Source organism: Podarcis liolepis (genome assembly GCF_965112155.1).
Source record: "Podarcis liolepis genome assembly, chromosome: 11".
In the NCBI taxonomy this organism is placed as follows: Eukaryota; Metazoa; Chordata; class Lepidosauria; order Squamata; family Lacertidae; genus Podarcis; species Podarcis liolepis.
In genome coordinates, this window is record NC_139565.1 from 21,972,597 (window position 1) to 21,985,690 (window position 13,094).

Consider the following 13,094-nt stretch of genomic DNA (forward strand, 5'->3'; position numbering starts at 1 on the left):
GTATTTATCCAAGGGTAAGACCAAGGGTGCCAACTCGAATAAAATTTTGGGGGAGCCCAGGTAAGCCCCGTCCCACATAATCTATCATGGAAATGCCTATCAACTTTTTGGAGCAGCCCCGTCAAATATTTTATTGGGGAGGGTGAAAGGACCTTGGCCCCTAGGAGTTGGCTTCTATGCGTAAGACACACACACACACACACCAAAACACACAAAGTGTGATTGTGTGTGTGCGCATGATTGGAGTAAGACACGCGCGCGTGCACAATAATTGTATGTTACACAGTCCTAATTCACATACTGTTCTTATGTTGACATCAGTCTAAGATGTCGACGGGTCCACCCGAGGGACACGATTGCTCCTTTCTTTGGCCAGCTCCCTCCGGATGGGAAGCTGGCAAAGGGGGTGGCAAGCTCCATCTTGCTGCTTTTGTAGAAAAAGCCGACGGGTTCAAGCTGTGGCCCGCCCCATCCTTGTCATGCTTCCCCTTTTCTCAGCAGCGGCCGGACGTAAAAGGCGCTGAGACACAACGGCTCCCGGCCACAACTTCCTCAGGGGGAGAGAAGCTGGACGTTCCCGGACGCCTCCGCCGCGGGGAGAAGGACCAGGCTCACCTGCTCGACAGGTAAGTGCTGCTTCTCAAGCAGATGCCGCAGGTGAAGCTCCAGAAGTGGCGACCCCCATCTCTCTCCCTCGCCCCTTGTCCGACGCGAAGCCCCTTTGGCAGCCAGACGGCTCCCCCCTCCCCAAACCCTCGTTTCAGTGGGCTTTCGCGTGGCGACAAGTCTTCAGTCTTTTGCAGCGTAGGGGAAGAGAAAGAAAAGAGTATTGTGGCATCTTAAAAGAGATGATGCTACCAAAATCTAGTTACTGGATTGATAGATCAGATGTCAAGGAAATAAACAACTGTCTGACTTTTAGAAGACATCTGAAAGCAGCCCTATTTAGGTAAGTTTTTAATGTTTGATGTTTGATTCTGTTTTTAATATTCTGTCTGGGGAAACCCAGCCAGGTGAGTGGGGTATAAAATAATAAATTATTAAAACAATTATTATTATACTGGATGCTTCTCTCAGAGCTCCCCCCCCCCACCTCCCCAGTTATTTTATTTGTTCAACACTCCTGTAAAGGCTGAGAGGCTATTATTAGAATTAGAATTTATATACTGCCCTATACCCGGAGGTCTCAGGGCGGTTCACAGAATAAAATCAAAATATAAAACCATAAAATACGTAATCAAAATAAAAACAACAACCCAATAATGCCCCCCCCAAAAAAACACACACCATGTTTTAAAAGGGCATAAGATGTAAATCAAATCAACCAAAGGCCTGATTGATAGCTAGAAGTCAGAGCAGCCTAAATCGGTACCCGCATAATTCTGGGAGCGGGAGGGAAAGGGGCATATTTCCTAACAATCTTCCAGCCTGTAGAGGTGGCTTCGAAAAGGGAAAGTGAAGGTATCAAGTTGAAAATGCTGGAAGTAAGAGAGGAGGTGGATCGCAATCTGCTGCTGTCTTCCCTTTGATGTTGGATGCCCCTGGATTTGGACTCTCTGGAAATCCAACTTCTTGTTTCTCTCTCAGATTTCTGAAGACCCATACAGTGTGGTGTCTAGATGAATTATACTCAAAAGTAGACCTACTGCAATCAGTTGACTTAATTTATCTCAGCGGGTCTGCTTTGAGTATGATTTAATTGGACACACCACCCATTTTCTTTTTAAAACACTGTGCATAATATAAATCGGCCAAGAAGTTTGTAGGATTCATTTCATAGAAGTAAAAGTTGAAAAAAAAAATTCAACATGGTAAAACTATTCTACTAGTTAAGTAAAAAAATGTTTTGTCTGCAAAGAACATGAGAGTTTCTAGTTGTGACTTGGATTTCCCCATTGCCTGACTATATTTAAGAAGCAATGTAAGACTTGCTTAGAGATTTTTTAGAGGTTACGGATAAGAGAAAATTGAGTTCTTTTGCTTTAAAAAAAAAGGAAGTGTGGTTGTAGCTGGATATTTTTTCTCTTGGGGTTTTTGTGCTTCTGTTTAATGTTAGTAGATTTGGGGTTTATACAGAGTTTGTATGTGAGTAAAAAATCTTCTCCAAACAGGCACAATAGCAACCCTTGTCATCAAAACATCTCTTCCTTTGGTTTACCTTCCTTTTCCATACATCTAGTTTGAGGAAGAGTTCTGTATCACCCAGAGGGCTGCATACTGCACTCTTCAATTCAAATTGATCTAAAGAAAAACTATTGTTTCACATGTTCTGATTTGGGGGTCAGGGGAGGGATGTTGGACCAGTGTGACTAGAACATGTTTTAGAACTTAAAACACAATATAACATAGGGATTTAGGTGTGCCAGGTTTTGTTTTTCATTGAGAGCATACAAGAAGTAATGGGGAAAAGTAAATTGTTCATAAAGTGTTGCAACTTAACTCTTGTTGTTTTTCCCCGGGCTGGATTATGTCTTTCCTCTAACCATTCCTTTCTTAACCACCTTGTATCTATTGGTTTGTGGATCAGCTATTAAGAACATTTGCCATCTGCAAGGTAATTTGAGTGAGTTTATTTAGCAGTTTTTAGCCAGGAAGTTAATTAGGTAGAGGGCCCTATGAGATCTCAAGCTGATGCTCAATTCCCAGGTGTCACTGCCTTTCGCTATCTTTGTCTGCTATAAATAAATGAGACTGTTTCTATTCCTTCTTGCCTTTAAAACTGTGGCTGGTTTCCTGCATTGAACTTCACCTGAAAGTCACAGCGAAGCTCACACTGGTATGTCTATAGCATCATAGAATTGTAGAGTTGGAAGGGGCTCTGAGGATCATCTAGTACAACCCCCTGCGATGCCGGAATATGCAGCTGTCCCATACGGGGATCGAACCTGCAACCTTGGCATTATCAGCACCACGCTCTAACCAACTGAGCTAAAAAGTGAGCTGTTGAATGAAGCAGATTGAGGAAATAGTATGCAGGTTCTGCAATGGATTTTTTTTTTATGTCTTATATTTACAGCTGAGTTCCTCTATTATGCATGTCCTTTATGCTGATTCTACTCCTGTGTTGATTATTTCATGTTTATAGGGTTCATAGGGTCAGGGCATACCAACAGTTTTCTACATGCCTGGTTGCATTCACAACCAGGAGTGCAGGAAGTGTTTCTGGGAAAGACAATGACTCCAGATGGACAGGCCACACTTAGACCTCTGCCTGTCTCTGCTGTTGTGTCTCTGTCCACCGAGAACCTTAAAAATAATAGATGGTGCCAATGGTTGTTTGCTAAGATCAAAGATGACTGGATTGCTCAGCCATTTCAGCATTCAGCCAAACTGTTTCTAAGTCTTCTCCCTCTAGGTGGATTCATTGTACAGTGGTACCTCGGGTTACATACGCTTCAGGTTACAGACTTCATTAACCCAGAAATATTGCTTCAGGTTAAGAACTTTGCTTCAGGATGAGAACAGAAATTGTGCTCTGGCGGCACGGCAGCAGCAGGAGGCTCCATTAGCTAAAGTGGTGCTTCAGGTTAAGAACAGTTTAAGGTTAAGTACGGACCTCCGGAACGAATTAAGTACTTAACCCGAGGTACTACTGTATTCTGGAATATTGGCTAGGCTCACAGAGCAGATTCATTACAAACATTAGACCTGTTGGATGTAGAGCTGAAACATTCAGGCTGGAGGGAACGGAATCTGTGAAAAACAACCTCATTCCAGCTCCTAAAATCAGAGCTGCCTGGCTGTATCTGAAGTGCCCTGAAGAAAGTTGCCTGGTTTATGTCTGCCTGGTAGCCTTTTAATCCTAGTTGTGTGTTAAGTAACATGTGGGAAACACTGATGGGGAATTCCAACCTGTTCTATATCAAGATATATTCTCTGCACAGTACTAACTGCCATAGGAAAACAGACTGAGCTCAGGCAAGCTTTTGGCTACGGTTTCATGTGTGCATATTAAAGTGCCTATTAATACAGCATTTGCAGTGTACCTGTGCCATAAGGTGGTGCTGTTCCCCAAAAAATAAAACAGCAAAGTCTGCAGTTGCATCTGAGCCAGGTCTGATGAGCATTTCATACAGAAAGGTAACATATTCATCAGATAATCAATCTTGTATGCACAGCTCGTTTTTCACTGCTCATTCCAGGCTTCTTCAGCAAGGGTTGTTATCATTTAAATTTCAACCCCTCCTTGAGAACAGAAGAGCCCTGCTATATTACACCACAGTCAGCATTCTGTTCTCACAGTAAGCAACCTGATGGCTATGGGAAGCCTATCGGTAGCACATGTGCGCATTAACACTCTCCTGCTCATATTCCCCAGCAACTGGTATTCAGGGCCATGGGACCCAAAGGTAAATGCAGCCATTGATAGCTGTATCTATGAATTTGCCCGCTTGCTGTCCCTCATTCTCACTACCACCTTAAGCTGACCTGAGAGTCAGGGAGGTATCCCCAGTGGCCATGGGTGTAGCCAGGATTTTTGTTAAGGGATGCAGGACTTTTGTTGGGGGGCAGGACTGATGTGATTGGTCAGTTAGTTATTTCTATTGTTTTACTTGAGCGGGGCGGCTACATCAAAGTGTTGGTGTTGACCTTTAAAGGCTCGGCCCAGTATACCTGAAGGAGCATCTCCACCCCCATCGTTCTGCCTGGACGCTGAGGTCCAGCGCCGAGAGCCTTCTGGCGGTTCCCTCACTGTGAGAAGCAAAGCTACAGGGAACCAGGCAGAGGGCCTACTTGGTAGTAGCGCCCACCCTGTGGAACGCCCTCCCATCAGATGTCAAAGAGATAAACAACTACCTGACATTTAGAAGACATCTAAAGGCAGCCCTGTTCAGGGAAGTTTTTAATGTGTGACATTTTGATGTATTTTTCATCTTTGTTGGAAGCCGCCCAGAGTGGCTGGGGAAACCCAGCCAGATGGGCGGGGTACAAATAAATTATTATTATTATTATTATTATTTATTATTACACCCATGCAAGTGACAGTGCAGTATACATAAATATAACCAGTTAGGACAGAGCTTTCCAGACTTTTCATGTTGGTGACACACTTTTTAGACATGTATCCTTTCATGACATAGTAACTCAGTTTTACTAGCAAACCGAGGGTTAAACTAACCCCTTATAAGAGTATTTGCGTGACACACTATAGCCAATATACTAACATGTCATGACACACAGTTTGGAAAGCTCTGAGTTAGGGAAACAAGTGACACCCCCCCAAAAAAAAAATACATAAGTGGTACTTGCAGCAATAAAACAGCTAGCACATTTGGAAAGCTAAGCAGGGTCCGGTATGGTTTCAAATTGGATGGGAGACCACATATTGAGATTCCTGCATTGCAGGGGTTGGACTGGATGACCCTCGGGGTCTCTTCTTAACAAATCCTTTCCAATTGCACCCTAGGCTCTCTGGATCCTGGCCTGTGGGGGGTTTTTTGGCACAGTAGTTTCAGAATATTCTTGGTTTTTCTTTTATATTCAACATAGTGAGCACATCTATGGTTTGCTTATTTGGGGGAGTTGATTGGCTCACATACATCATATACATAGCTGTCAACTTTTCCCTTTTTTTAAAGGGAAATTCCCTTATTCCGAATAGGATTCCTCGCAATAAAAGGGAAAAGTTGACAGCTATGATCATATATTCAGCGCATTCACACCACTGACAGGGACAAAGACTCTTTAGCATGTGCTATGTAGTCTGAAAGGATGGCTTCCTATTATAGATTCAAGTAAGCAGCTTCTGAGAGCAAAGGATGCCTGCATTCCTGGGAGTGCTTTTTTTGGTGTGCACTTGGCAGGGACCAGCTACACAGTGTGCCCTGTTAGTTAACCCTTTGGCCACCGCTTGGAAACAGCTGCAGGGGGAGTTTTTCAGCAGCCATTTGCTGATGTGCAGAGCTTTAACCACCTGAAGTGTTAGATACCCGTTTCCTTTTCACAGCAAATAGAAATGTTAAAGTAACTAAAAATGGGGAAGTATAAAGGCAGTCTAAAATAGGGGCCTTTCCAGGTTTGTGACATATAATTTTTTTTTGAAATTGTGGTGTTTCATTCTGGGCAGCTTACAACACTAATAAAAAAATATTCAGTTAAAAAAACACCCACCCCATAATAAAACCAATTTTAAATAATACAAATCATAACATAAAACAACCCCAAAGGACTGCAGAAAACTAAAAAGTTTATTAATAGTTATGTACATGTGTTTTGTCTTTTTTGGGGAGAAATACCCTGTAAATAGCACCAGAAACTAGCTGATATCCTGTATTATGTTGTAACAACAACAACAATAATAATAAATTAATAATAAGTATTTATTTATACCCCACCCATCTGGCTGGATTTCCCCAGCTACTCTGGGCAGCTCCCAACAGAATATTAAAAACACAATAAAAGATCAAACATTAAAACCTTCCCTGAGCCTTTTATACTTATTATCATGTCACAGTCCAGAAGTGTGGCTATTGTAGTTTCTCCAGAGCTCTGCAGTCAACTGTCTGTTCTGTGTATGTATATTAGAGAGGCTCTAAAATCCCCTTTTTCCTGCTGCTTCACATGCTTTCGCTGTAATGTACTTTCCAGTCTTGCCTTGAAATACTTCTGCTCCCCCCCCCCCACTGCTGCCCTAGATCCCTTGTGATTTCAGGAATAGCTTTGAATGAATCTTGTGCCATGTTAAAAGACAGAGATCTTTTCCCTTCTGAACTTCTTTTTCGTTTATCCTATAGACTGGAAAAATTGGGATACCTTCATCATCTTTAGATCCGGGTGTTTTGCTGCAATGGGAAATGGTAACTCCAAAAGAACGTTTCCTTTTTCTCCAAGAAACAGTGTGAAGGACAACCGTGCGAGTCCAGGACAAGAAGGCTTTAAGCAAAAGCCCAAAACGTTTGAACTGTCACTGGGTGAAGAAACCAGTGGCGGTACCAATACTGAAGAAATTCACAGCAGTGACGAAGATGCTGGAGATGTTTTTTACAGGTTTGTTGTCCTTCATGCTGAGGAAGATGTCGAGGAAGCTGCTAGAGTCCAGGACTTGCTACAGAATGAATTCTGCATTAAACCAGGAATCATATTTGCCGAAATGCCTGGTGGGAGGCATCTCTTTGAAAATTTAAACAATGCAATGAATGGGTCTGCTTGGATAATCATCTTGCTGACTGAAAACTTCTTAAGTGAGCTTTGGTGCGAGTTCCAGTTCTGCACGTGTCTGTTCAGTGCGTTGACCATACCGCACAAAGGATACACCGTCATCCCAATGAGGCCGCGGAATAACCCGCTCCCAAGGGAGAGGACTCCTTTCATCCTCCAGACCATTAACACACTACAGGAAGATAGCCCTGGATTTGCCCAGCAAGTGAAGAACATTTTCCAGGACTCGAGATACAGGCAGCAGCAAGCCATATGGCAGTATGAAAAGAAGAAGGAAGAGGTGCAAAAGCTGCTCGAGTGGTAAACCTATTAAGGCAATTTCTGCGAAAACCCCTTATGCTCCAAAGAACTGCTTTTTTCAAATGATCCCCACCGAGTGTTAATCATCCTAACACTTAACTGTGTCTCATGGCAGAAAATTCTCCCTAGCTGTAAGAGCTGACTTCATGGAAGCTTTGCAGAGAGGGTTCATAGATCAGGGGTTACAGAAACTGATCTAGCCCTTGGCATCTCCAGTTAAATGATCTTTCATAGAGCCAGAAGTAGCTCTGCCTGGGAGGGACACAACCAGTGAGAGCTGACACTACTGGGCTAGATGGTCCAATGGTCTAAACTCCATGGTTCTCAAAGTGGGCAGTACCATCCCCAGGGAGGGGGAGCGGTTACCTGTTGTATGTGCCATGACATAGGGTGGCTCTGGAGGTGTAAATGACTATCGGACTTTGAGAAGCTGTTATCACTGTTGCACTAATTGAACTAAATAGTTTTCATTGGATTTTGAATAAATGTGCAGTAATTTGTTACCGTTTTGAATTCTGTTGTGTTATAATCCTCCTTCGAGGGACGCAGGTGGCGCTGTGGGTTAAACCACAGAGCCTAGGACTTGCCGATCAGAAGGTCAGCAGTTCGAATCCCCGCGACGGGGTGAGCTCCCGTTGCTCAGTCCCTGCTCCTGCCAACCTAGCAGTTCGAAAGCACGTCAAAATGCAAGTAGATAAATAGATACCTCTCCAGCGGGAAGGTAAACGGCGTTTCCATTGCTGCTCAGGTTCGCCAGAAGCGGCTTAGTCATGCTGGCCACATGACCCGGAAGCTGTACGCCAGCTCCCTCAGCCAATAAAGCGAGATGAGCGCCGCAACCCCAGAGTCGGTCACGACTCGACCTAATGGTCAGGGGTCCCTTTACCTTTACCTATAATCCTCCTTCACGGGTCATGCAAACTGCTATTCTGAATAATGCTTTTTATAGAGTAGCAGGAACCAGGGATGGTTTTATGGAACCTAGAGGGGCTGTGACCCCAAAAAGGTTGGGGTTCCACGGGTCTAATGCAATGTAAGGCAGCTTTTGCTGGAATTGGACAATTTTTAGAGAGAGAATTGAACATGGATTGAAAGAGGGATTACTGTCAGTTGTGTGTACACTCATCTTACTTCCATCTTTAGTGAACAGGTTTTGCATTGTTTCAGAAACCTGTTCAACCAGGCACAGCAAGGGGACAAAAAGAAATGTTTGTGTACTTGTGTGTTTACACCAAGAATGAAGAACTTGTTGCCCTCCATGTTGTGGTATTCTCTTTTTCCTCTTATCATTTTTATTAAATCTCCAAAAATATTCCAAAATACTTATCATCATGTAATTAAAACAACAACGACATGCAGTTTCTTCTTGACTTCCCACCCCTCCTTTCCTGATTTTTTTTTTACTCCTTCTTGTTAGCTGTTTTACAACACGTAAGTTTTAATTTTCTAAACCCTACCATCGTTAATTCTTTCAATAATCCACTGCTTATATTTCAAATTCTGCCAGTGACTTCATATATGGGTGATAATTTGATAGATAATCCATCAGTGGACCCCATCTTCCTTAAGCACTCAGTCATTACATCTTCTTAATTTGGCAGTTAATTTCACCATTTCAGCATAGTCCGTCAGTTTCAGAGGCCATTTCTCCTTAGTTGGCCATCATCCTTCTTTCCCCTTTTGTGAATATTAAGTTGTGGGATTCTCAAATCCCTTTAGCCCTAGCCAGTATGGCCAGTTGTCCGGGATGATAGTGAATGGTAGCTCAACAACATCTAGAGAGTCACAGGTTGCTCAGCTTGGTGTGTACCATTGGAGAGGATCCTGCTCTCAAACCAGTTGCAACGGTCTGAAAAACTACTGCCAGTCTTTGGCCTTCAAATCAAGTTCACCGGGGGACTGTATTTGGTTTTCCAGCATCTGAGAAACTTACTGTGGTACCAGATAAGTGTTGGGTTGAAGTAACCGACAGACGAGTAGCAAGTGTCATGTGGGAGGCATCTCCCGAGCAAGTCTCGGGTAGTCCCTTTTATTGAATATTACAGCAATTGCCACGTATGTGCTTATTGCTTATTGGTTAACACAAGTACAAAGCAAAGGTTACATATAGGCATTAATCACCAATAGATTAAAGGCTGGGAAGGGGAGCACAGAACTAGACAGGCATGAAAACCTCCTAATTAAATTATAACTAGTGATTGATATAGCAAGACTTAAACAATTACATTCTGATAGATGTGGTCAACTATATATTAAGAACAGGTCAGAGTATAATGTTTTCATGAACTCAATGTGAACTGAACATTCTGGGATGATGAGGGAATGTCTTAGTATTAGAACGGTTTGTGCAACATGTGCAGAAGAAAAGCTTAGAAGCAAAACTTCCCATCATGCCACAGTCATGTGCAGAAGCAAAGCTTCCCTAAGTCTTTCCTGCTAAAGACTATTGTATGTCCAAACTCAGCTCAAAGTGCCATGTTCTCTGTTAGGCCACATTTTAATTTTTGCACTGTAAACTACTTCAACTGCAACAGAGCAGAGTCTCTCGTGTTGTGCCTGCCATTCAAACCAAATAACAAATAAGCTGGAGATGACAAAGTTGCCTGGCCCTTGCCCAGTAACGGGGCTAGTCTGCAACATCCAAGGCACAGATACTGGACCATAAATCAGCATGATGCTTCAGCAGCTGTCTTGGTTCCTTCAGTCATTCCAGATCTTTCTTTTTTGATGTGTTTATACAGCTCGGATTCATGAAAAAAGGCTTCTCAGCAGAGAGCTTCCATCAATTGGCCTCATTCCCATCAAACCACAAAATGGCGTGTTGCAACATGTCATGAACCGCATGAACAACTGTGGTCTCCAAAGAGTTCGTGCCAGTTGCTCCAGGCTTTTTCATTACGTGACTGGCAGACTAACTTCTACAACCCTCTTTACATACGTTAGCAGATAGCTTCTCTTGTTCTGTGGCACCTCTATTCTCCTGTGTGATGGTTGGTTGAAAACAAAAGTTAAAATTAGGGTGACCAGATGCAAAGAAGGGCAGGGCTCCTGTGCTTTAACAATTAGGTAGAACAGGGAATTTCAGCAGGTTCAACCGGTTAGGCAAAAACCGCACTGGCTCAGATTCCATCTCCTACGTGACAGCCTTCTCCTTTCCATATGGATGCCCTAGTGCAACAGTGACAGACCTGGAAAAATATCCCCCAATGCTAACTTCTGGTCCTGGTACTGCAGGTAAGAGCAGAACCATCATATCATCTTGCCTCCCACTCCCACCTCTGAGAGCCACTCCAGGAGGATACCACAGCTGATGGTGTCAAAAGCTGCTGAGATAGTACTTTGTCAGGGCAACCAAGCCATTTAGGTGTCAAAACCCCATTGAAATGGATCTATGTAATTAGTCTCATCATAACACACCTAAAGTTGAGCAGTCATCACCCTTTCCATCACCTTACCCCCAAAGGGGACATTAGCTATTGAGCAGTCGTTTTTTAATACCTCAGGGTCCAGGGATGGCCCCTTGTGAGAGGGCACTAGCAACTCTGCCATTGGCATCTTCCACAAAGAGGCGTTTACCACTCCCCATACCAACTCCCCCCAGTCACTGCCCAGCTAGCTCTCATAAGTCATATGGGCATGGCTCCAGAGTAACGTGGGATGAGCAGATGATGATGATGATTCCCTGTCTAGGTTGCCCCAGCCACTCTGGATGGCTTCCAAATGATATAAAAACATAATAAAACATCAAACATTAAAACCTTCCCAATACAGGGCTGCCTTCAGATGTCATCTAAAAGTTGTATAGTTCTTTATCTCCTTGACATCTGATAGGAGGTCGTTCCACAAGGCAGGTGCCACAACCAAGAAGGCCCTCTGCCTGGTTCCTGTCACTTCACTTCTCACAGTGAGGGAACCGCCAGAGGGCCCTTGGAGCTGGAGCTTAGTGTCCCGGCTGAACTATGGGTGTGGAGACGCTCTTTCAGGTATACTGGGCCGAAGCCATTTAAGGCTTTAAAGGTCAGCACCAACACTTTGAATTGTGCTCGGAAACGTACTGGGTGACTTGTCAATATACTTGAGTTGCAACAACCGAAGCCAATCTCATATAATCGTAACAGGCGTGGCCCTGGACATTTCCGCTCATCTTTCAGCCTCAATAGCATCGGGTTTGGAGTGAATATGAGTAACTTTCTTCTCAAAGTGCCTTGCAAATTCGTCACAGTTGGCCCCCGAGGGTTCTGTTGACCCTGAAGAAGGACTGGCATCAGCCAACCTCTTCACAACCCTACAGAACTCAGTGAGTTGGCTACTTAAAGATGCTGTGGTTGGCAGAGAAGTGAGCTCTCTTTGCTGTCAGCACTGTCAACTGGTAGCGGGGCTCAGTCACTCTGGCAGCTTCCCCAGGGTGCCAGGTGCTTGCAAAGGCCATGTCACTGTGCTGCCCTGGAAGCCAAAGCTTGAAATTCTATCACTGTGCTCTTGGGCAGTTGTTAGTTTGCACAGGCTCTACAGTTCAAGTGCAATGTTGCAGTGCAAGACCATTGGCTAGTAGTTGTCCTTTTTTATCCTTCCTTTGTTTGTACCAGGCTGTGCTTAACACTATGTGGAATGTTACACTTTGATACTTGCATTGCTCTATTTATTTTAGGAGAATTAACACCCCCTTTCCTCCTCCACCATGCTAAAGAAGTGCTAATCTGATGTGATCTCCATCACATCTGAAGTCAGGAAAGCATATGATAAAAATAGTAAAAAATCTCAGCAGCAAAGTAGTTATTCCATATCAGAACACTGAAAGCCTTGGTCTATAAAGCAGTTTATAAATATAATTCAGAGGGTGTGTTGATACGTGGCAGACTGGTTATATGTCATGATGCTTAAGTGTACTGAATGTGTTTTCCTAGAGGACTGATGCAGCTTGTCAGATTATATACATACATACAATACAAGTTGAAGGCCACCACAGTCCATAAATAGAGAGTACACAATGTTTAGCATATGCATCAATGAATATACAGGAAGATTGGCTTCAGAACTCCCCCTGCAAGGAACTATCTCCACTGCAAATATGGGGAATATAAGATACAAAACACTCCACTGAATTTTTTGTATGCTGAGCATTATTATTATTTTAGCTGCTGTAGCTAATTTTGCAACTCTCCTTTAAAAGATGTAAAAGGAATCACATTCAAACTTGTACAGTTATATAAAACCCAAGGACAATGCTCTCTGTGTGTGTCAGTAGAAATTTAAAAATTACAGCTTGAATTTACTCAAGGAAAAGGAAAAGAAACCCATTAGGGGAGAGGGGCTGTTTTGTAAAGGTAAAAAATAGCTAAAGGACCCCTGGACAGTTAAGTCCAGTCAAAGACAACTATGGGGTTGTGGCACTCATCTCACTTTCAGGCTGAGGGAGCCGGCGTTTGCACACAGACAGCTTTCTGGATCATGACCAGCATGACTAAACCACTTCTGGCATAACGGGACACTGTAACGGAAACCAGAGCATACGGAAACACTGTTTACTTTCCTGTTGCAGTGGTACCTATTTATTTACTTGTGCTGGTATGCTTCCGAACTGCTAGGTTGGCAGAAGCTGGGACAGAGCAATGGGAGCTCACCCCGTTTTGGGGATT

The 13,094-nt window shown here is 43.5% G+C and overlaps 1 protein-coding gene across 1 annotated transcript; it reads left to right on the top strand.

The window, feature by feature from the left end:
- Window positions 1-327: 327 nt before the first annotated feature.
- On the top strand, window positions 328-7,961 carry TICAM2 (TIR domain containing adaptor molecule 2; the record flags this gene model as incomplete). The annotated part of the gene is given in 3 exon segments (XM_083464619.1): window positions 328-626; window positions 6,735-6,753; window positions 6,755-7,961. Coding segments are annotated over 3 exon segments (1,026 nt in total). The 3' UTR covers window positions 7,463-7,961.
- Window positions 7,962-13,094: the final 5,133 nt, after the last annotated feature.